This window comes from Sceloporus occidentalis, unplaced genomic scaffold (assembly GCF_023333645.1).
Source record: "Sceloporus occidentalis isolate IW3139 unplaced genomic scaffold, rSceOcc1.0.p SCAF_1, whole genome shotgun sequence".
NCBI classification, from domain to species: domain Eukaryota; kingdom Metazoa; phylum Chordata; class Lepidosauria; order Squamata; family Phrynosomatidae; genus Sceloporus; species Sceloporus occidentalis.
Window position 1 is genome coordinate 189,685,407 of NW_028316981.1, and position 24,554 is coordinate 189,709,960.

The 24,554-nt window shown below is 38.8% G+C and overlaps 1 protein-coding gene across 2 annotated transcripts in view; it reads left to right on the forward strand.

Moving 5' to 3' along the window:
• The window catches only part of LOC149323135 (syntaxin-binding protein 5-like), an 87,668-nt gene that overhangs the window by 37,998 nt on the left and 25,116 nt on the right, over nucleotides 1-24,554 (forward strand). For both annotated transcript variants that reach the window (XM_089487736.1, XM_089487744.1), the window contains exons 9-17: nucleotides 144-222; nucleotides 2,713-2,867; nucleotides 5,303-5,375; nucleotides 6,590-6,737; nucleotides 9,196-9,263; nucleotides 10,316-10,356; nucleotides 12,596-12,810; nucleotides 17,465-17,637; nucleotides 18,940-19,065. In XM_089487736.1, coding sequence (XP_089343862.1) covers nucleotides 144-222; nucleotides 2,713-2,867; nucleotides 5,303-5,375; nucleotides 6,590-6,737; nucleotides 9,196-9,263; nucleotides 10,316-10,356; nucleotides 12,596-12,810; nucleotides 17,465-17,637; nucleotides 18,940-19,065 — 1,078 coding nt within the window. The remainder of the gene's footprint in view (nucleotides 1-143; nucleotides 223-2,712; nucleotides 2,868-5,302; nucleotides 5,376-6,589; nucleotides 6,738-9,195; nucleotides 9,264-10,315; nucleotides 10,357-12,595; nucleotides 12,811-17,464; nucleotides 17,638-18,939; nucleotides 19,066-24,554) is intronic.

The window sequence follows — 24,554 nt, forward strand, 5'->3', positions numbered from 1 at the left end:
CAGGGTTTTGGGGCAATTTTTTGATCCAAAAATTTCTAGACTTCTATATGGGTGTGTACAGTATATTATTTTCAAAAGCACCAGCCTTAAAGGAGAATAAGATTGTCTTTTCTATATAAATGTTTAGGTCTATCTTTCCACAGGTAAGATTCAACGAGATGGGAAAAAAACAGAATCTTGTAAGCCAATTCTTAAAGTGGAGTACAAGACCTGTAAAAACAGGTAGGTTGCTTTATTTGCCATATGAAAGCAATGAAAATAATCACTCTATGCTGCCTAGTTTCTGTAAAATTTGTGTAGATATGTTTTTATCATTATGTTAATCACTCTCTCCCTGGCCTTGTCTGCACAGCCCAAAAGGTCCATTCCCCCACTCCGCCATTCTGGTGTCGTCCTGTTCCACACTAGAACCAGGGCATAACAAAGTTAAAACAATGATATTCTGGGTAGATTCAGAGCCCTCCGTTTCCATGCCCCAGTAGCTGTCTGCATGGGTGTCCCATGGGCCGCCCAGTGCATCCACCGCTAATGCTGGTAATGTGTTCTGAGGTCAGAATGAGGCACTCAGCACATGACCATTGCCAGGCACCTCCTCTGACCTCAGAAGTGTGTTAACAGCTGCTGTGGTGCAGTACGGAAATGGAGGGTGAGTGTGAGTATACACACACACACGCACACACACACACACGCACACACACACACACACACACACGCACACACACACTCATCTATAAGTCTAAACATTTATGCCCAAAAATTGATGCCAAAATTCCAGGTCGACTTATTTATGGGTCACTATGGTAATGTGGTAATATGGTAATAGCAGCTCTTTCAGATTTCCCCATGCAGTGCAGAGAGGAGTTTATTTCTTTCTAGAACCAAGCAGAAAGAGTCCTGGGTGATTGATTGATACTGCTGTTTGTTTAAGATACTGCTGTTTGTTTAAGAGTCCTCTCCCGCCTGTGTGTCTGGCTGAAACAAAACCTGAAACAATGAAGCAAAAAGCCTCAATGAGAATCTCTCTTGCCATATGCACACATACACACACTGAAGGAGCCTCCAAGTTTTACCCTCGACCTATTCATGGGTCATGGCAGAATCCATAAATTTGGCCCCCAAACCTGACCTCAACGTGTACATGAGGTTGACTTATAGTTGAGTATATACGGTAATAGGGGCAGGTTGGGGCAGCTGCCCTGGCCAGTGCAGACAAGGCATTTGTCTGTTCAAAATTTTTATGATACTTTTAATTAGTAGGTCAAAAGAGTATTTTTCACTCAGAGCCCACAAGAAAAGGGTATAGGGGGGAGGGGACTGCTAGTTTTTAAAAAGAGGAGCCCACACATATTAGTGAAAATGACTAGGTTTCTATGGTGTAGTGGAAGGAGGCATAGGCTTCAACTAGGGGCTCTGGGCTCTCACTAGCCTAGTTCTGTAGTCTCTGGCAATAGGGAACATGCAGCTCCACTGGCTGCTGGTCCATTTCTGGGCACAATTCATAGTGCTGGTTTTGACTTATGAAGCCCTTTGTGGCTCAAGTCCAGGTTATTTGAAGGACCATATTCTCCCTTATAAACCTCCTGGTAGGCCCTTCTCTCTGTCCCACCACACTGACTGGTACATCTGGTGGGAACATGGTAAACAGGGCCTTCTCAGCAGGTGGCCCCAGGCTCTGGCATTATCTTTCCAAAGAAGTTAGACTGGCACCCTCCCTATTTTCTTTCTATAAATGGGAGAAGAAAAGCTTGCTTTGACAGGTGTTTGAGAACTGATTGTTTAGATGGTAGAAAGCTTGTATAATGTGTTGGATTTGCTACTTGGTTGTGCTGGGATTTTTTAAAATTGCTCATCTTTTTAACTGGTTTTATTTTATTTTTAAAAATAATTTAATCACATTTTAATATTTGCATTTTGTGAATTTTTAACTACGTTTAAAAACATGCTGTAAGTCAAAGGCAGGATGATGATAAGTATTATCATCATCATCATCTACACCATCCTTGAGGTTGTGAAACTATATCTGGATTATACCACTTTAGAGTGAGGATGTGGCTCATGAGAACAACAGTACAAACCAACTTCTTACTCTTAGAAAACTGATTTGTTAAGGGAAACTGACTGGCTTTTCTAGATTGCCCAGATATTTGTTAACTGTACTCTTCAATACCGGTCTGAGATTGTTCTGATTCCCTTATCTTCTGAGATACAACATTTAGTTGCTGAAGAGGATCACACCAATGGTGGTTCCCAGCTTTTTCTTATTTGCTGTGGATCTTATTGCTATTAATAGTATGTTTTGTAATTTTTGTGAATGTTTATAATGTCAGCTTCTATTGCTGTATTTTGGAGAAATATTTGTCTCTGGGAAGAAAAAGCTCTAGTGAATGAATGAAAGAACAAGTGATAAGATCACCCTGACATGATACTTTCTCAGACAAAGGTTGTTAACCTTTATTCCGTGGACTCTTTATCCCATGAATTTATATATCCCATTAATTCCCAGCCATGGAAGGAAAAGATTTATTCAGTAATCTGATTCATGCAACTTCTTTAATTCCTATTTAAATAGGAATTCAGTGTTTTCAGTTCAAGATACTATGAATGTCAATGAAAGTCTTTCAAATATAGTAGTTTCCCTTTTTTTTTCCAGCTTGCAAACATCTTTGGAGTGAAAGTAAATACATCCTCTTTGTTATTATTTTTCCAATACAGTGAACCTTTTATAATTTTTTCTGGTGGACTTTCTTATGACAAACCTTGGCGGAGACCAAGTCTGACGATCATGCATGGAAAAGCAATTACAGTGCTTGAAATGGATCACCCCATTGTTGACTTTTTAACACTCTGTGAAACTCCATACCCAAATGGTGAGTGAGTGTTAAAACCTGAGTCACTGGTTTGACACCAAATGCTGCATTTGTACTCCTAATGTAACAAGCAGACCAAAGTATTGTGCTCTGCTTGCATTTGGTCCCCTGAGCACTAAGCTATGCCTCTTTGTGGAATGGAGAGGTTATGAACAACAACAATAACAACAACAACATCTCTGTTTCATACATACCATAGCAGGATGTATATTCCAAGCAGAAGTGTTTCTCATTTTTGTTGATTGTTTTGTAAATGCTGTTGCAGCACCATATTCTCAGACAGCGATGTGAAAATCTTTCAGGCTTATTTTGATTATGTTTTTCAGAATCCCAAAGGAATTCTGTTCCCATCTAAATTCTTGACTTGGTTTTGGGCCTGTTTTTTTCTTCCTATATGGAAATTTGTGTCTATATAGTACAATTTTTGTACATTTTTCTAAACTCCGCAGTTTTGCATGTGTTCCATTGAAAGGAGGAAGGGATCAGAAGTGGGAGGAGAAGGGATGTATTTTTATTTTGGCATGAGCTTTCATGGATATAAACCCACTTCCAAAGAAGCAATCAATGTTTCATTGACTAAATCAGGTCTGCATACATTTTTATTTATGTTTTCAAATGATGGTTTTGTATACCTTTATTGTCACCAAAATGCTTTATAAGTCTCAGAAATAGATTTCGAAAGGAAGGTAAGCTTCATCTTACTGCCAGTGTTGAGAAGTGTGAAATGGATATTTTCATAAGGAATATGAGCCCAGTGAATTTCTATGTCATCCCTGGTCCCAGAACAGATTGTACATTCTCATACTAATTAAAGGTTAAAGCTATATTTATAAGAAGACACTCTTGTGGAACATGGCATTAAATGTACTGTATTATCAAAATGACACAAGTTCCAGGCAGTTTCATCAGTGTTCCAGGCAGGCTTAACAGCTTGAACTACTTCATCTTTCTAATAACAAGATAGGCAGGAAATTGATTTCTTTTTTTAAATCTCAAGCAGCAGTCTTTAAGCTTGTTGCTGCAGACGCCTGTCCATATCGGTAGAAATGCAATTAAACATGATGTTTCCCAGTTTAGAAGGTTACTGTTCAGGTTTCTGCTCAAAGTCTTTCCTTTTGAGACTATTCAGAACTACGGTTATCTAATAGGGATAAAAAGATATCTGAAAAGTGGATGGCAAAAAATCCAAGAAAGGGACTTCTCAAGGAGAATCCTCTTCAAACATTTTTATCATTTCCCCCCACAGTCCTCAAATAGACTCAAGGATACTCCATCCATCCCCAGCCCATTTCCTATCTCCCCCCGCAGCAAGATCCAGTGGTCAGCATAGTGGTACCTGATCAAGAAGGATTGTTGCAGATAGCAGGACAATTCTCTCTAGGCTGTCCTGTTCTCCCCCACAACATCAGAATGGGGAGCCGAGCCTGGATTGTGGAAGGCTATAGCCTCCAAAATCCACTTTGCTTGGCTTCCAAACCTGGCTCAGGTCCAGGCTGTTTGGCAGACCATATCTCCCTGTGTGAACCAGCCTGGGCTCTGAGATCATCTTGAGAGACCCTTCTCTCAGTCCTGTCACCATTGCAAACACAGATGTTGGAGACACAAGAGAGGGCCTTCTTTGCGCCTGCCCCATAGGCTCTGGAGTTTCGTTCCCAGGGAGGCCAGGATGGTTTCCTCCTTGTTACCTTTCCATCGACAGGCGAAAACCTTTTTATTCAGACAGGCTTTTAAAACAGAACATCTTTCAAGAATGGGCTGAGGTGTTGTATTGTTTTAAAGTGTACAGTGTACACTTTTAAATGTACACTTTTTAAACTGTATTTTATTCTTTTAACGAGCCATCTGTTTTAATATTGTAATAATTTAATGCTACTTTAATGTATCACCTTTATATGTTTTCTACTGTAAGCCACTTTGAATTCTGGTTTGGGGGGAAAGCAGGGTATAAAAAAATAAATAATTCCCTCCCCTCCATGGGGAATTGAGCAAGGCTCATCAAAGGCTATCATCTCCATGAACCTCACTTGCTCTCCCATGTCATGTGGAAAGTTGGTAGAGGGGATCTGAGCAAGGATTATCAAAGGCTATAGCCTCCACAATCCTTGCTCTGCTGTCCAGCATCTTCCTCGCAGTCCATAGAGAAGAAGAAGTAGCAAAAAAACCCAAAAAAAGATTGTCAAAGGCAACAGCCTCCATAATCCTCACTCCCCAGTCCCAGGACTCTGTATGGTGGGGAGGACAGGAAAAAGATGAGAGGGAGAACTCTTTAAAAATTCTTCACTTTTCAAAATGGCCTTGCATCAGGCAAAAGTTGATTAAATTACTTGTTCACTTCTCTGCAAACAAATAATATCAAACTGCACACCCCTACTATATAATATGTTTTTATTTAATGGTCTAGTTCAGTAATATTGGTCCTTATTCTCGATTCCTAGAGATTCAAGAACCCTATGCAGTAGTTATACTGTTGGAAAAAGATCTCATTGTCGTTGACCTGACTCAAAGCCAGTAAGTATAAATTCCTTATGGCATTACCACTTAATAATTAGGGGGGGGAGACCAATTTTCCCCCCTTTTAATCAAATTGGGGTGTATAGAATATCATGAACAAATCAAATCCAAAATCTATTAAAAATAAGTATATTTAATGACCATCAGTGCAGAGTAAAATCCATGTTTAAACTTGTAGTATAGCTTTAGCTGCCTGGGATTAGCACACTCTTCCGGTGGCTTTTTTTTCTTTTGTTTTCATTTTTACTGACTGAAATAGATTATGGTAGGGAGGAAATGTTATTTGGGGATTAAAGTTTCAGAAGATTAATGTACTGATTCAGTTCTACCCACCACTTTAAAATCTGATTAATTTTTATGGATCTCAAGACACCAAGGGATTATAGTTATGCGGCAGAAATTATTTAGTTCATCAGTAATTACACCCTGTTATTTGGTCCAAACCTAAGACGGTTTACAAGATGAATTACAAAAAAATACCAGTACAATCCGCTTAAAATATTAAAACACTCATAAAGTTGAAGTAATCAAAGTGATCAGAGGGCCTAGCTCTTACTGAAGTGGTAAGCCTGTGTGTGGGCTATACAACTTGAGACTCCCTGGGGAAGTCTTACATGATGGAATGTTCCAGCAAGCAACAATAGCAACAACAAAAACCTACCTCTCTGCACCTATAAAACAACTATGTAGAATCCTTCTCCTTGAAATTTGTGTGCAGGGATTTTTTGTACAAATTAACCTTCCATCATCTCAATTGCTGGAGACATTTAAACAAAGTCTGGTTGGCCTTTTCCCAATGTGAACAGGTTTATGTCATCTTTAAGAACTGGCAAGAGTTGAAATAATTAACAGAGAACTGACATCATTCCCCAGAAATCATTATTCACAGAGCACAATAAAAAAAAGTATGACTATTGCACTAGCTTGGACACCATTTACACTTCTCATGTGAAATCATTTTTAAATTGGAAGTATTTGAAACTATGGGTTTTCTATTTTATATTATGGGGTTTGTTTCAAACAAAAGTGGTACACCTGAAATTTTTAAAACTATCAAGAATATAAATTCCAAGAATATATATTTCAAGAATTTCAAGAATATTAATAACACTCATTGCTTGTGGTAAGTTATATTTTAACTTGATTTGTTGCATAAATGTCTATATAAATACAGTAATATGCTAATACCACAAAATATCTTTCTCAATTAGTTTTCCAATTTTTGAAAATCCTTATCCCATGGACATTCATGAATCGCCAGTTACCTGCACACAATATTTTGCTGACTGTCCTCCAGAATTGATTCCTGTGCTGTATTCTGTAGGCGCTAAACATAAGAAGCAAGGATACAGCAGTAAGGTAAAAAAAAAAAAAACAGTTAGGAAACATTCATTGAATCAGAAGTAGTAAGATTATTAATGGTTTATTTATTGTTTATTCTTAATGTGCTAAATCCAATTGTTAGTCTCAGCTAGAGTAGACACTTTGAATCAGTGGAAACCTGGTAAGTTAATGCTTATGAAATTCCCATTGATTTAGTGGGTTTACTCTAGCTGTAACTTATACTTGGATTTCCATGGATTCAAGCATGCATAATATATATTCCAAAAGCAAACATTGATTTTGATATAAGTGTCACCATTTTACTATTCATTGTATTTAATGGGACTTGAGCATCCACAGATTTTGGTATCCATGAGAGATATCTGGAACCAAACCTCAGCGGATAACAAGGGCTTGCTGTATACTACTTTGTTTAGTTATAGCCTGCCTAATCACAAGGAATCTGGGCGGGTTACAGCAATAAAAATTCAGAATTAGCCCCTTCCCACCCCCTCACTCCCTCCAGGCTGGACGATGGCAGTTGCCATGGAGGGAGGGCTCTTTCTCTTGAGGGCAGTCCCGATGGCGTTGGGCCTGCCCCCTCACTCCCTCCAGGCTGGACGATGACAGACTATCAGATCAAGGAGTACTGTATGTTCCTTTTTGGTGTTGAGCAAGGATTAGAACTTTGCAGTTTGTGGACAGCATACCCCCCCCCCCGAACCCTATCCTTTCCCACCTCCTTAACTCCCCAGATTTCCTTAAAATAATCAAGTACACTTCAGAAAACTCCAGGGGCATAGTTTGTCATTTAAAGGCTACTTCAGACAATGAAGCTTGCTTTAGGACAAAAACATTTTTTTGAAAATGCTAGTAATGACCTTCAAGATGAAATTGAATAACTAAAGTCTCTCCCAAAAACAGAAATAGACATCTAGCCACCTTGGGGTCCCCTCACTCACATTTATGCCTTTCTGGCAGTCTGTGCAGCTGCAGAGAATTCCCAAAATTGCCTCCCAGTCCCATAACAGTTTCCATTCTCTGCTGTAATGCACAAGATCTTCCGCTCAGCTGTTTCCTGTGCAGCCTCTGAAGCTGGCAGAATCCCACTTACTGTTCCCTGATTCCTGATATTGCTGTTTTTCTACATGCCATTTTCCCCATTGGCTGGGAAAGGGAGCTTTGGATCACAGATAATTAATACCCATCTTCACATTTATTGTGTTCTTATTTGATAGAACTGGAAACTTTGTGAGTGGAGACATGCCTTCTTAGATAGAGAACAACGGTGTGACATTCCAGAGAGTCATGGAATTATAGTGTTGAAAGAGCCCTCATGGGTCATTGAGTCTAACCTCCTGCTTAATGCAGGATCTTCAGTTAAAGCATCGCAGCAGGTAGCTGTTCAGTCTCTTTTTGAAGACATCCAGAGAAAGACACCCCACCACCTCTGCGCAGTTAGTTCCCTTGCCAAATCACTCTTTCGATCAAGATGTTCCTTCTAATGTTCAGTTGAAATCTGCTCTCCTGTAACTTCAAACAATTAGACCTGGTCTTCCCTTCTGTGGCAGCAGGGAACAGGCCTGCCTCCTCCTTTCTGTGGCAGCCCTTGAGGTATTTAAAGAGTGGGATTATTTTCCCACCTCACTCTTCTCTTCACCAAGCTGAAGATGACTAACTCCTTGAACCTTTCCTCTTGTATTTGACATTCCCAGAACCCATTCTAACTTGCATGTATCTTTCTTAAAAGGAGGAGCTGAGAGCTGACCACACCAGATGAGTTCTGACTTGTGCAGAATATAGCAGAACTATTACTTCCTTTGATCTGGAAACTATGGTTTTATCAATACAGGCTAAAATAGAACTTGCCTTCTTTGCTGCAGCATTATACTGCTGTGTTATGTTTAGCTTATCGTCAACAATAATCCCAAGATCCTTTTCACATGTAATACTGCTGAGCCAAATATTCCCCATCCTATGCCTGTGTATTTGTTTTTTGTGGCCTAAATGTAGAATTTTTCATTTGTCTCTACTGAATTTCAATATATTAATTTCTGCTCAATTTTCTAGTTCAACTAGGTCTTTTTGAATTCTGTCCCTATCTTCCTATGTGCTAGCCTCCTCTTGCAGTTCTTTGTCATCTGCAAACTTGATAAGGTTTCCCTCCACCGTGTCAACTAAGACGTTAATAAAAATGTTGACGGCGATTGGCTCTAGACTAGAATACAGGGCTACTGTGTTGGAAATTGAAACATTGTGGCAAGGATACTCTATTAACCTGAGATGTAGAGAATTTACTCTGCAGGTTGGTGCTATATAGGATGCCAATATCTATTTTCATTGCTTAATATATACATAATATTTTGTCTGTGTTTCTGTCATATCTATGGAGCTGAGAAGAATTTATAAAAATAAAATGTATTTCAGTATGCTACTTGTATTATGTAACTGTATAATATAACTTACATAATGTAACTGTTCCCCTTTTATTTAGGAGTGGCCAGTCAGTGGTGGAGCATGGAACCTGGGTGCACAGACATATCCTGAAATAATTATTACAGGGTAAGGAAAGTATTATTATAAAACACTAGTTATTTTGGCAGTGATCAATCTATTAAGATGGCCCACCCCTGGAAATTTATTGTGCAAACTTCTCTTGCTGGCTCTCATTTGAAACATAGGCTGCATCTGCAATACACAAGTAATCCAAGTTGACATCACTTTAACTGCCACAGTTGAAAGCTGTGGAATTCTGGGAACTGTAGTTTGTTGGGATATCAGAGCTCTCTGACAGAGAAGGCTACATGTCTCACAATGCTACAACTCTCAGAATTGGCAGACTGCAAATCCCATGAGCCCTTGCTGCTATAGCTGATGGGAGTTGTGGTCCAACAACATCAAAAATAATATTAAATTTAGTACATAATGGTTAGTACATAACAAGGCTGTTTTATCTATACTTTCTGATTTATATAGTGTAATTTGTGTAATATGTGAAGCAGCAAATGGGCATTGGCAAAATTATATATTTTTCAAGTGATTAAATAAACAGGGGAAGAAATCGCTTCCCAGCCCCATACAATATTCCAGTTCCCTGTTTTCTTTGGTACATTACGGCTCCCTCCAAGTTTTGTGTGCCTTGGAGAGGTTGCATAAGCACTTCTGTTCTTCTCAGACCAAGCTTTCAGTCAAGCTGCTAATCTGTGCCTTCTTTGCTTGAGGTTCTTAAGGCTTAGACCCCAGCCCACTATTGATGTACTAAAATACACACATACAAACCTACTTCCAACAGAAGGTAGCTAAGCCCTGCGCAGGGGTGTATTCTGGGGTAGCTAGCATTGATGTCCTCCCCACCTTTCCTTTCTCCCACTAAAAACACTTTATTTGCTAGACACCTTCCCTGTCTATGAAGATTTGTTCAAATGGTCATTTGAATGGGTCCAGTTCCTATCTCACATCTGTATTTTACAAATTTGGACTGTTCTTCTTTGTGTGTTCAAATTATTAGGCGCATATTGGAATTCTACAGACTCACAAATAAAACATTTGAGATTGTTCACAATAACGACAATATACTTCCATTTTTAAATTTACTTTTATTTATTTTTTTCAAGTCATGCAGATGGATCAGTAAAATTTTGGGATGCTTCTGCCAGTAAGTTTCTAAATGTAATTTTTAATGTTAAAGAAAAATAATTACATGTTGTATATTTAAAGAGACACAATTAATTACAATTGTTAAAATGTATGAATAATTTTTGAAATGTATGGATTAGTGTACTTATACCATGAAATAAGTTTCTGTAATAATAATTATTGTATAGAAAACTATCCAAAGGGGGGAAAATTGATAGTAGAATATACATTAATAAATGAAAAGATAGAACTGACGTGTCTGAAAAATATGCTAAAATAAGAACCAATGAGCACATCATTCTTGTTCTTGTCTTTATGTGATCAGTTATCTTTGTCCCAGAATGTATCATTGTGATGCAGTGACCTCTTGAAGGATTAACCACATACAGTGGTCCCACCACATTCGCTGGGGATAGGGTGAAGGACCCCATCAATGTGGAAAAACTGCAGATAAAAACAACACTATACTTTTTACCTAAGAGAACACCTCTTCAATAATCTCCAGGTTGGTCAACTTTTGCCAGAAGTTGATCATAGACTCATGCTGGAAGACCTACAAATGCCTAGAGAAATGTTTTCTCTAGGAATTTCTAGGTTCTCCAGCACAACTCTATGGTCAGCTTCTGCCAGAGTTCTGCTGGAGGACCTAGGGATTCCTACAGAGAACATATGAATCAAAAGTGTAAATAATCAAATCTGTGAAAGAAAAAAGTGGAAAAGTGGAAAAAGAAATTCTTTCTTTAATGCTTAACTATCTGGCAGTACAGACCAAATCAGTGTTTAGGCAGTTTATGATAGCTTGCATAGAATAGAGTTCTCATAGAGTTAGATACAGTTTTTCATTAATGACCTTACCATAGCTTATAGAGTGCAAAAAAGGAATAAAAAGTGTTATATAGGCTTTTCAAAATGGGCTAAGGGGTGTAAATATGGTAGGAAACTTGTTAGCATTTTGGTTCTAAACCTGTTTGGCATGTGTCTGGAAGTGAAGGGGAGATAAAGCAAGAGAGAATGGAGAAGGGATGGGGAAGAGAGAAGAGAACAAGGAAGTGAAAATTAAGGGGAAAGAGATATGTTTGGAGGACTGTGTGTAAATGGGGTGTGTGCATGTGGATGTATTTGTATGGGTGATGTGTAGATATGTGGATTAATATAGGCAAGCAAGGTGTAAATATAGCAGATTGAAAAGCATGTGGCAGAGGAGTGAGAAGAGAAATGGGGTGACCCTAACTATAATGGATTACAGCCCAGTTTACTGCTGGCATGCTGTCCTTGGAAGGTCACCTATGAAGGAGTCAGCCCTCAGATTAAAAAGCATTCTCTACCTTAATTCTACATTTTGCATAAGATCTAAAAGATTATGTGGAACCTCACCCTACCCTGGTGTATTTGGAAGGAGGACTCTCTGGGCTGAGGGTATTTCTGCTGAGCTTGAATAATAATGTAATAATCCTGCCAAAGAATTTGAGACAAGCACTCTAGAAAGGGCTGCAGCAACTCTTTATCCATACCTGATTTAGAATGGTTGCCCTAGGTTACTTGTCCTCTGGTTGTTTCCATAACCATATGCTCCATAGCACAATCTCTTGAGATGTTCCTCCTCTATTTGCCTGAGTTTCATATTTCCAATCTTTACTGCATGGTCACTCATCTTGCCTAGTTTTTAGGGATCTTTCTTTCTTCCACATTGGAGGACATCCTTTTCCTGGCAGAGTCAAGTCAGCATTTCGTCTTGCCTATTGATTTAAGGGGAGATTAAGGGATATTCTTGAAGGATATTGACTGGCCTCCTGCTTCCCTTGAAAATAGGAATATACAAAAAGGAGGAAACCATATGAAGGAAAGAGGCTTGTTTGCATAGGGATATTGTGCTTTTGTATTGGCTATCTTAATGGTGAATTCCTTGTCCTTCAGCATCAGTTCCCGATACTAGCAGTGGGTGGGTTTTTTGTTTTTGTTTGTTTTAAATGCTGCAATAAACCCAACTATTAAAAACAAAAGAGCGTATTTCTCCATGCGCCACAAAATAAACCATGGGCATCAGGGGTCTGTCCTGCTATTATTATTTAAGTCAGCCTTTGAACATCCTCCAAATCAGAGAACAGCTAATCCTAGTGATATACTCTGTTTTATTGCAAAGTGCAATATTTCACCTTGCTATTTTCCCATGCTGAGAAAAACAGGAACTATGTCTTTACAAATTATTACGAATTTATTTTTTCTGAAGACATATGGTAGGTGACTTCAATATTTTCTAGTTACATTGCAGATGTTGTACAAGTTGAAAACCTCAAAGGTGTTTGAAAAACAGAAGTTGGAAGGAAAACCAACAGGAGAAATTGTAGAAGAGGATCCTTTTGCCATCCAGCTGATGTACTGGTGTCCTGAAAGTAGAATATTTTGTGTAGCAGGAGTCTCCGCATATGTTATTGTTTATAGATTCAGCAAACATGAAGTTAATACTGAAATATCAGTAAGTTTGCCTTTGTTTTATTATTGATTAGCTGTTTTGATGTCTTGATGTACTTAACTAAAATTCTGCTTTTTAAATTTTGCTTTATTGAATAGAACAAAGTTTACAGAATAAAATACAGTAATAAGAAAGTACATATAATTATATATAAATTATCTTATATCAAAATCACATTTTTGAGATCATAATAAAATAACGAAATAGTGTATAAGAAAAAATAATTCTATTTTATTTTTCTATATTTTTTCTTTCTTTCTCTAAAATTCTACTTTTTAAATGTGGTTAAAATTCCAAATTAGCATATAAATAGATTTAACAGAAAAAGTGAAAAGTATGTTCCAATCAAGTAATGATAATGGTTACATTAGATAAGCAGCTAAGCCTTATCATTTGAAACAAAACACTAAAATAGGGGTGAAGCAGACAGGCAGTTTGGAGTGGCCTCTGGTCACTCCAACCCCAATCTGCCATGGACCACAGCAACCACATGGCCTGCTCTGAAAGCGGGCCACGGAGGCTGTCCCAAACAGGCCGCTGGCAAGGAGCAAACTTTCACCAATCCAGGAGAGTGCGTCATCTGGATGCTACATCCCCGAAACAGCTGGAAGCCGCTCTTTTTGGCCCGTTTCAGGCCATAGATGATCATTTTCTTGTTTCTTAAACTGAAACGTGATAAACCTACTTCATGCCAATCAAATTAACTAGCTGTGTGAGAAAGATCTCAGTACAAACTGGTTTCGAACCAGTTTGATTAATTTGATGCTACAAAATAATGCTCATTTCCAAGATCTAAGCCACAGAGCACTTGTGACAAATATACACTTCCTGGATTTTCTGCTCTTCTTCATGTTTTTCTGTGCAATTTCACACATGGATTCTGCAGAGCTCCTTTCAGAATGAGAAACTTGCTCTAATTCTATGGTGTGATTCCACCTTCCCAGTCAGTTGTCTGAGAAGTAGCTTCAGGGGAAATTTGCTTTAGACCAGAGAAAAACCTATACCACAAATTTTAGTTTATTGGGGCAGTAATGGGTCCAAGAGCAGATCAAACCAGTAATCGCTCTGGAAGCCAAGATGACCATACTGAGGCTGTTGTACTTTGGCCACATCATGAGGAGGCATGACTCACTGGAAAAAATAATAATACTAGGAAAAGTAGAGGGAAGCAGTAAGAGAGGAAGGCCACATGCTAGATGGATGTACTCTATTAAGGAGGTCATGGGTATGAATTTTCAGGACATGAGCAGAGCAGTGGAGCATAGGGAGTCTTGGAGATGTCTCACCTACAGGGTCTCCATGGATCGAGATCGACTCAAGGGTGGATAACAACAACAATCAGTCATCAGCCAGACACTCTTTCTTGACACTTATTTCAGGCTGTTTACATCATTGTTTTTGAGTGTTCAAAGTATGAAGGTGCTTCAAGTGCAGAGATTTACAGACATATGGCAGCCACTTCACCCACATATTTATGCATGAAACTGTTGTAGCACTTCTTTGTTCAGAGTTTCCCCAAAGTTCCAGCTCCTCAGTCCAAACTGTTAACTTTGCTTCCAGGATTGCTTGATCACTGAAGTGGGTGGATCTTCACAACTTTCTTTCATTTCTTCCCTTTAGTCCTTTGGTCATGGTTATAAATGATACATCTAGGTGGCTCCTACAAACATATCCACAGTGGTGCCCCACTCTCCTATGGTGATAAACCTCCATATCAGTTCCTTGGAACTGCTCACTCTGTGCTAAACACTTTTTACCATCATGTACATGACAGAATGTTGTCACATATCGCCACAGACTTGTTGTGGCCTATTATTTGAGCAAATGAGGAATACCTCCCTGAACTGAGCCTAATACTGTAGTGCTTGAAGTGGAATATCATGTGTAGAGTGAGGTCTATTGCTTTCTACCTTGTGGGATAAAACAGTGTTTTGATTGATATTTTAAGCAGAGGTCCTCAGAGCATCTATAAATATTTCCTGGTGGTGTGTGCAGTAAGCCTCCTTGCTACTGTTGGGATACTCCCTTTAGTGAATATAATTGGAAAAGCAAGAATAGAAAATGCAGGAGCTACTTCAGTAGGGCAGGGTTGTCAGCTTACTTAGAATTGGAGTCATGCCATGCTTATTTTCTAAAGTAGTTCTGCAGGTCACCCACAAAATATCAATAAGGACATCCTATATAGCAAAATGAAAAAACTTTGGCAAATGTATTACACAGTCATGCACTAACATAGAAGGACCTGCTCATTTTTTTTTGGAGTTAGTCTCTTTTCAAAGCAGGAGTTCGCAAACTCTATCATTTAATACAATTTTAGGTGTGATTTCTGCTATGGAAGTTGATAGTTGTTCCAAGATATTGCCTCCCAAAATTAAACACTTCATAAAACAACTAACCCAAATGTATCCCCTGTCCCCTTCATGGAATTTATATATTGTAGTAGCACAATTCATACACTTGCAACACTTTTTTTAAAGCTTTTGTCCTGGAAGATCTTGTTTCTGTTAGCTTTTACCTTTAATAAGAGAGAAAGCAAATGGAGTATGCTCAGCATGATTCAACATCCTTGTGCCAGTACATGTCTTCAGACTTGACATTTTACTTCTCTCTTATATAGTCTGTTTGTTTTATTTTGATCAAGTTATTGCTATTCTGGTTTCTTCCTTAGCCTGTCAGTTGCATGGACTCTTCACCATGTACCTTAAATGTTCACCAGGAACAGGGGTTCTACTTGGACAGATCTGTGAGCTTCAGAAAGATCATGAGGCTTTCCTATGGAGGGTTCCATAGAAAGCATGGGCAGTCACAAACTCTTCATTTATCATGTTGTGTGTTAATATTATCATAGAATCATAGAGTTGGAAGAGACCACAAGGGCCGTCCAGTCCAACCCCCCTGCCATGCAGGAATTCATAATCAAAGCACCCCCGACAGATGGTCATCCAGCCTCTGTTTAAAGATCTCCAAAAAAGGAGATTCCACCACACTCCGAGGGAATGTGTTCCACTGTCGAACAGCTCTCACTGTCAGGACGTTCCTCCTAATGTTGAGGTGGAATCTCTTTTCCTGTGGTTTTAATCTATTGTTACGGGTCCTATTCTCTGAAGCAGCAAAAAACAAGCTTGCTCCATCCTCAGTATGATACCTCATCAAATACTTAAACAGGGCTATTCTATCACTTCTTAACCTTCTCTTTTCCAGACTAAACATACCCAGCTCCCTAAGTTGTAGGGCAAGGTTTCCAGACCCTTCACCATTTTGGTTGTCCTCCTCTGGACACGCTATTGTTGCTTCAAGCTGGCAAAGTTTCCCATCCTAGAGACAGTACAGAAGTGGTGGTGACCAACCCCTGAGGAGGTCCCATGTAGTCTTGGTCCTCAATTTTTATCTGCTAGTATTGTCTCCATGACTGAATCGGGACTGATGCTTCTCCATCTGCTTTGTTCTGGGATAACTATTATGCATGTGTTGGCTTCATGTTGACAACTGCTCCAGCTCCAGTAAGTAAAACTGCTGGCCTATTCCATATGGGAAACTGCAGACAGATTGTGAAGACTGCTTGATTGCTTGCTTCTAACAGCAGTTCTTCAGGTGTGATCTACAGAAGCTACTCAGCTACTGTACTTCAGTAGAGACAGAAAGAATATTTGGGAAACAAAAACATTGTCATGTTGGTTATCATGTTGATGGGAAGTTTGAAGAGAAAGGGAAGATGGGAACCATAACTCTTGAGCATAAGAATGACAGGCTTAAAAGTGGCTTCAGTCAAAACTTTATCCTAGATGGAGAAGTTTCCTGAATAGTTCTTTGCAAAGGTAAAGAGCCTGTATGTGTCACTGCACAAAGGATCAGACAACAAACTATAGACAGAAGTAGGTTACATGTCTGTTCTGTTCCTGAGATTTATAGCATTGCTGGTAGAAAACTTCCAAGAAACAAATTATCTGAATTACGTATCTTGATAAAAAGTTTCAAATACATTATGAATCTCAGGTTTATGTTTATGAAGTCAAATCTGATCTACATTTCAAGATTTTCTTCCCATCATTTATATTTTTATTATTTTGAATTTTATCTAATCTTATCTTAATTGTTTTTCCCCATTCCTTCATCCTCCTTATTCTTCCCCTTAATGAGCCCTTTCTGGGCATTGAGTTTCTAAAGCTGCAATCTTATTGTTACTTAGAAGAAATTTTCACTGAACTCACTGGGTCTTGCTTCTGAGTAAGCATATATAGGGTCAAACTGTACCTGTACTACTTCTTGCTTTGCGTGTGCAGGTTAGAATTTCAAAATCCAAAATGCGCCAAAATCCAAAATTATTAAATGGGTGGCTGAGATAGTGACACCTTTGCTTTCTTAGAGTTCAGTGTACAGAAACTTTGTTTAAAATATTGTGTATAAAATTATCACCAGGATATGAAACATAAATGAATTTATATTTAGGTATGGGTCCCATCTCCAAGATACCTCATTAAGAATATGCAAATATTCCAGAATCTGAAAAATCCAAAATCCAGAACACATCTAGTTCCAAGTGGTTTGAATAAGGGAAACAGCCTGTAAACCTGTTTCCTAGAACTACTGAATTTGATTCCTATTTATTTTTATTCTTATTTCACAAAATAACCTTGGTTTTAAACCTCTTTCTCTCAAGTCTTTAGAGGTGCAACTTCAAAGTGACATAGAAGATAACATTAGTCCTGAGGCAGAAGTGATTCTTCCATTTTCAAATGCCTCCTCTCACCTTTCATCTTTAAAAGACCTCTCAGGCAGTACAAATACTGTAGCATCTGAAGGAATGGTGAAGGATAGTATCCCATGTCTCAGGTAAGGAATTTTAGCTTTTTTGAAAATCTTGTTTTTCCCTCTTTAGTCTTTTCTCTGTTAAAGCATAGGATAGAGAAACCTCAAGGTAAGCAGAAACCTTTCTACTTACATGAAGTCGAAGGCTTTCATGGCCAGCATCCATAGTTTTTTGTGGGTTTTTCGGGCTATGTGAACGAGAAGATGCCAGCCACAGATGCTGGCAAAACATCAGGAATAAACTCTTCTAGAACATGGCCACATAGCCTGAAAAACCCACAAAAAACTATACTTTCTACTTAGGCTGCAAAACTTCTCACTTCCTTTGATAGTTCCATATGAATAATATCCAAATAAATTATGCTCAGTATTTCTATGTAGCTTAGTGATATAACTTAAATCAGTGTCCCAATGTCAACATTACTTGAACATTACTGAAATGGAAACTATAGGAACTCTGTTTTACCGTAGATTATTATAAAGAAACAAAAAAATGGGATATATAGCAGATAACAATAAAGATCAAGAAACAGAGTGCTTGATGTAGCTAAATCTTTCTTATAAAACCTAGTTCAGATCTTACTCACAAGTTCTTAAAATGTAGCCATCCCTAAATGATGAACAGAAACAATATAAAAGTCAGAGTAAAATTGCTGGAATATTTTATGTCCAATTTATAAAAAGGATTAAAACAAAGGCATAAAACGATCTTACATATGTGTAGGTGAAAGAAACAAAACGTACATTGTCCTGAAATTAACTTGATTACAAAATAACACTGACTGTATTCAACCTTACAAAATCTTTGTGCTTTTAGATGAGAGCACAGAGATTCATGTAGTCATATAATCTTTTATAATGGATCAAATACAGAAAACATCAATCTGATTTCTCTAGAGATCAGTTCAGGTTCAGTCTTGCATACAGTAACTCGTAACATGGGTATGCTTTGAGAGAAAAGGACACTTCTGTGGATGCATATAGGTCATATTTAAGAGTCCAGTCATTCTATTTAAACCTTGTCTTAAGTATCAAACTAGACGATGTACTATTGTCTTACATGTATTGTTACTATGAGGGCTCTATTTAAACAGGAAAAGTTGTTTCTGAGGTGGAGAGGGAGAGTAGCTGCAGATCAGAACATCAGTGTAGAAGACAGGACCATAATTCCTCCTCCCCCCCACTCCTAGTTACCCTCTAAGGTTTCTTCCCTTCTCTTGCAGTTATGTAACATCTACTTCTCTCCAGATTGTTTTATCATGCATGAAATCGTTTCTACTTTAATTGCCTAGTCATACTGATTTCAATTTCCCTTTTAATCCTTAGTGTTAAGACACGTCCTGTGAGGATGCCTCCTGGTTACCAAGCAGACCTTGTTATTCAGTTGGTGTGGACTGATGGAGATCCTCCCCAGCAAATAACCAGCCTAGCTGCAAACTCAGCATATGGATTGTAAGTTAAACCAATATATTTTCAGGTAATAGGTTACATTGCATCGAAAAATTTGTGCCAGTATGGTTGGGGTACCTTACTTACACTTAAAGACTGACATGAAAGATCCCCATGTCTTTTTCAGTGCATCACTCATGGATGTGTGTATGTTTCTAATCCACCCTTATTACACCCAGCCAGGCATGTGAGAATAAAAAATGACTGTAAAGTAATCCATCCAGTTCTCTTTGCTTGTTTGTAGCCATTGATAATTACAGTACCAGTCAAAGAACACAATATATGTAAAACCAGAAATAATTAACCCAAGGAAATAAATCAATCCAAGGAAATACCCGATTCCAAGATTAAAGTGATTGTCCAGTACATTCTTATTGTGTATCCAAAGCTCATAACTAATGAATGCAAAAGTATCACATAGGTGGCAAGCCTATGTATATTTGCATTTATCAAGGGTTATTGGGGGACATATTCCTGGCATTACCCAAAATGATGATGGCTTATGGGAATGAAAGCTCCTGATAAAAGAATCAAGATGCAACATATTCCTACAAAGCAGAAGAATTATTGAGAGAAAGTCTCTGAATGGGATACAAAATCAGAAACTGTATATACTCATATATAAGTCTAGAAATTGTAGTCAAACATTGACCTAAAAAGCCTGAGTCAGCTTATCCATGGGTCAATATAAGTACTGTACTTTAACTCTTATTTAAAAAGGACCCATACCCTGATGAAAAGCAAGAGTGTAATCCTCTCCTGGAATCATTGACCCCCTTCTGCTCTCTCATCCATCCAGCCTTTAGTGTGAGCACAGTTATCCCTGCTGGAATTTTGTAAATCCTTTGACATTGTTTTCCTCTTTGTCCTTTACATCCTTCGTTACATGAGCCTAAGTTTTACCCTTGAATTATGCACAGATCACATCAAAATCCATAAATTTGGCCCCTAAACCTGTCCTCGACTTATACATGAAGTCGACTTATAGTCGAGTATATATGGTAATTAGTCTTAGGATGAGTAACTGGATGTGTTCGCTGATTAAAAGTAGCATTAACAGTTGGGAACCGAGGTTCTGCATCTTCCCTTAGTTGTGCTGCAGTACCCTTCTTCCTTAGTGGGTTCTACTTTTACTTTTCTGACAGGTGAGTTATGCATTACTTGCATTATTAATAAGTGGTCACATACAAGCCAGGTTCCAGTCTCATTCAAATACAGTGGGCCCTTGCTATCTGCTGGGATTTGGTTCCAGGACCCCCATGGATAACAAAATCCATAGATGCTCAAGTCCCATTAAACATAATGGCATAGTAAAATTGTTTGCCTTATATAAAATGGCAAAATCAAGGTTTGCTTTTGAGGATATATATATTTTTGGAATATTTTCAAGCCATGGATGGTTGACTTTCTGGATAAAGAATCTGAGGATATTAGGGGGGGAACTTATTCTGCTCATGAAGGAGCAACATTTATACAAAGAGATAGTGGGCTCTGAACTAATAAGTTTTAAAAGCTGTACAGCAAGAAGTATTACAGCAGTATAAGTAAATTCAGCTTACATTCTGTGAGCATTTGCAACAGTTCAAGGGGAAACTAGTAAAACATCCTAACCATTAACTGTGCTGGTGGTTATTATAAGTTAATTGTTCATATTTGTTTAATGTTTGAGCACCAAATTAAAATATTTTGTATTTAGACTTTTCTAGTATTCATAGCCATAGCATTTCTGCACCGCGTGTCACCTTGTGTAGGGGGTGGGACTTCTAGGAGCAGGGCTTCTGGGTGGGACTTCTGGGGGCAGGGCTTCCAGGGACAGCACATGCTCCCTCTCATGTGCAGGGACAAAAGAGCTGCGCACAGGTTTGTAGACAGAGGCATGTATGCGAGTGGGGAGAGAGGTGCACACACTCAGGATTGCGTGGTGCATGCAGTGGACAAAGCGGGAGAATGGTGGGAGCGTTGACCACATGTCACCCCCCTTCTGGGGTGTCTCCCGGTGCAGTCTACACACCCGCAGTGACAGTATTGATTCATAGTGTCCCTGAATAATGCATATAAAAACATCTGGGCCAAAGCTAACAAAATGATACTCAACAAAGAAAAACGTAAGGTACTGCACTTAGAGCAGAAAAACAAAATGCATAGATACAGGATGGGGGACACCTGGCTTAAGGAAACTACATGTGAAAGGGATCTAGGAGTCTAAGTTAAGCATAAGTCAACGGTGCGATGTGGCAGCTAAAAAGGTCAATGCAATTTTAGACCGCATCAATAGAAGTATAGTGTCTAAATCAAGGGAAGTAATAGTGCCACTCTATTCTGCTTTGGTCAGGCCCCACCTGGAATACTGTGTCCAGTTCTGGGCACCACAATTCAAGAAGGATGTTGAGAAACTGGAGCGGGTCCAAAGGAGAGTGACTAAAATGGTGAAGCGTCTGGAAACCATGCCCTATGAGGAAAGACTTAGGGAGCTGGGGATGTTTAGCCTGGAGAACAGAATGCTAAGAGGTGATATGATAGTCCTGTTTAAATATTTGAATGGATGTCATATTGAGGAGAGAGCAAGCCTGTTTTCTGTTGCTCCAGAAACTAGAACATGGAACAATGGATGCAAGCTAAAGGAAAAGAGATTCCATCTCAACATTAGGAGGAACTTCCTAACAGTAAGGGCTGTTTGACAGTGGACACACTCCCTCAATATATAGTGGAGTCTCCTTCCTTGGAGGTCTTTAAGCAGAGGCTGGATGGCCATCTGTCAGGGATGCTTTGATTGTGAGTTCCTGCATGGCAGGAGGTTGGACTGGATAGTCCTTGTGGTCTCTTCCAACTGTATGATTCTATAATTTTATGATCTTAATTATAAGTTTATTTGCACAGGCTTGCGGAAAATTAGAAAATTATTTTTTCAAAGAAATCATTAGAGTTATTTCCCTCATTGCTGTTTTTCTCTGTATATTATACATGGCTTTTAAGCTATTTTTAATTTTTCCTTTAAAAAATATTTTTAAAAGGCCTAAAATTTGCAGGAAACAAATCCCTTCAAAATGCCCTTTCTCAGCATTTTCATTTCCAGCATGATTGAGTGACATTACTTTGGAAAAGCAGTGTTTGATGTTACTCTTCAAAGTAGCATAATAATTTTAATGCATTATTTCTAAGCTATTCTTCTAGGGTAAATATATTAAAAACTGGAAAAGAGTAGGAAGCTTCTTTTTCGAGAAGTAGAAAACAGTTGATTGTATGGTGTTTAAACTGACGCTGAGTATAACAAACAGTTGTACACAGGGCCTCTTACTGTCATAATATTTAATTTATCATTGACTGGACAGAGATTTTAAAAAACTAAAAAAAATGTAGTTCAAGTAAATCCCTATAATTTTGTATTTCCCTTGATGGGAATTTTTTATTGTTGTTGTTGTCGTTTCTTTGTTTGTTTGTTGCAGGTGAAAGTTTTCCATACACCTATGTAAGAATCCCAGGACCATTAAAACATTGAATTTTTTGAGGGGAGGGGAGTCCCTTGTCTCTCTGTATGAAAAAATAAACTTTATCTCAATCTGTAAGCTTCAAAGTAGAATACTAAATGAGAACCCAAGAGTGTGGTGATGAATTTTATAGGAATTGAAGGTAGTGGTTACATTACTTTCTTTTACAGAGCTAGTTCTCATCAAAGCCTTATGCAATATCATACCATTCTTTCCCTGTCCAAGTTATGTGAGCCAGCACAGCTTTATCTTTTGTAGAAGTGGCAAGAATCAGATTTCATTCTTGAATTGTTTCATTAGTGTGGCAATGTAGGGCTGCAATAATGTAGCTTATATCCTTATTTTATACTTTATTTTTGTTTTTATATTAAGGTAGATGGTGTATTTTAAAAATATTTAATGCACCATTTAGGCAACTGAAACGTTTCATGAGAATTCAAAACTAGGCAAGATACATTAAACATAATTTGAATTAAGCACAACACTTGAAAGTATGTAATTAACATGACATAAACCAACACTGAAGGAGGGATTGCTAGAAAATATTTTCAGGTCTCCAAAGATGGATTAAGATTCCACTAGCCTAATGGAGAACATTATTCCTGCATCCCCAGCTGCACTATGGAAGCTAGATGGCACTTGGGTGCACCTCTGTAGCATATCCAAATCCAAATAAAATGGAGGTACTCGTAATAGGTAACCCCAATCCGGTTATGGAGATAAGTTCGCCAGTTCTAGATGAGGTTACACTTCCCTTGAAAGACTGCGTCCGCAGCTTGCAAATGCTCCTGGATTCGTCACTTCAACTGTCTTCTCAGATTGATGCAACAGCCAGGAGTGTCTGTTATCAGCTTTGGCTGATACGCCAGTTGCGCCCCTATCTGGAGCAGCGGGACTTAGAAATGGTCGTACATGCTCTATTATTATTATTATTATTATTATTATTATTAACCTTTATTTATAAAGCGCTGTAAATTTACAATCTTTTTAATTGGACGGTTCCCTGCCCTCAGGATTACAATCTAAAAAGACACGACACAAAAGGAGAAGGGAGTGGTGGAGGGGAAGGGGCCTTTCTAGTAGGATAATACATATAAAATACATAGCAATGCAGGAAATAATTCAATAAAACAGACAACAAAGAAACATCAAATAGCAAGTGACAGTTATGCAATGCCTGGGAATGCTTCTCTGAACAAGATGGTCTTCAACTCCTTTTTGAAGCTGGTTAAAGAAGTGATGGCTCTTGCTCGCGGGGGAAGAAGGTTCCAGGAGTGAGGGGCAGCGAGTGAAAAGGGGTGAATCCTAGATGGGGCAGAGGAAATCCTGGGCTGGGACAGCAGACCTTGACTACCAGAACGGAGGGCCCTAGTGGGAAGGTGAGGAGAAATAAGGTCTGATAAGTAAGGAGGGGCCAGCCCATGGAGGGCTTTAAACATTGACAGCAGGAGCTTATACTGAATGAGGAAAGGAAGGGGGAGCCAGTGAAGGGATGCCAACACAGGAGAGATGTGATCAGAGCGGTGGGTGGATGTGATAATGTGTGCAGCTGAATGCTGGACAGAAATTAGAGGATGGAGGTGAGAAAGAGGAAGCCCAGCCAGGAGGATGTTACAGTAATCAAGTTGTGAGATCACTAGGGCATGGACCAGGATCTTGGCAGTAGAGGTGGAGAGATATGGTCGGATTTTGGCAATGTTGTACAAAAAGAATCTACAAGCCTTGGCTGTGGTCTGGATCTGAGGGATACACGACAGAGAATAATCAAAGATGAAACCAAGACTGCGGGCTTGCTGGACTGGTTGAATAGAAATGTTGTCCACAGAGACAGAAAAGAAGTGTTGAAGGGTGGACTTAGGAGAAAAGACAAGAAGCTCCGTCTTGGACATATTGAGCTTCAAACGCCGATGGCGCATCCACTGAGAGACAGCTGTGAGAGAAGACAAAACTTGCTGTTCAAGCCTTGGAGAAAGATCAGGGGTGGAAAGATACAACTGGGTGTCATCA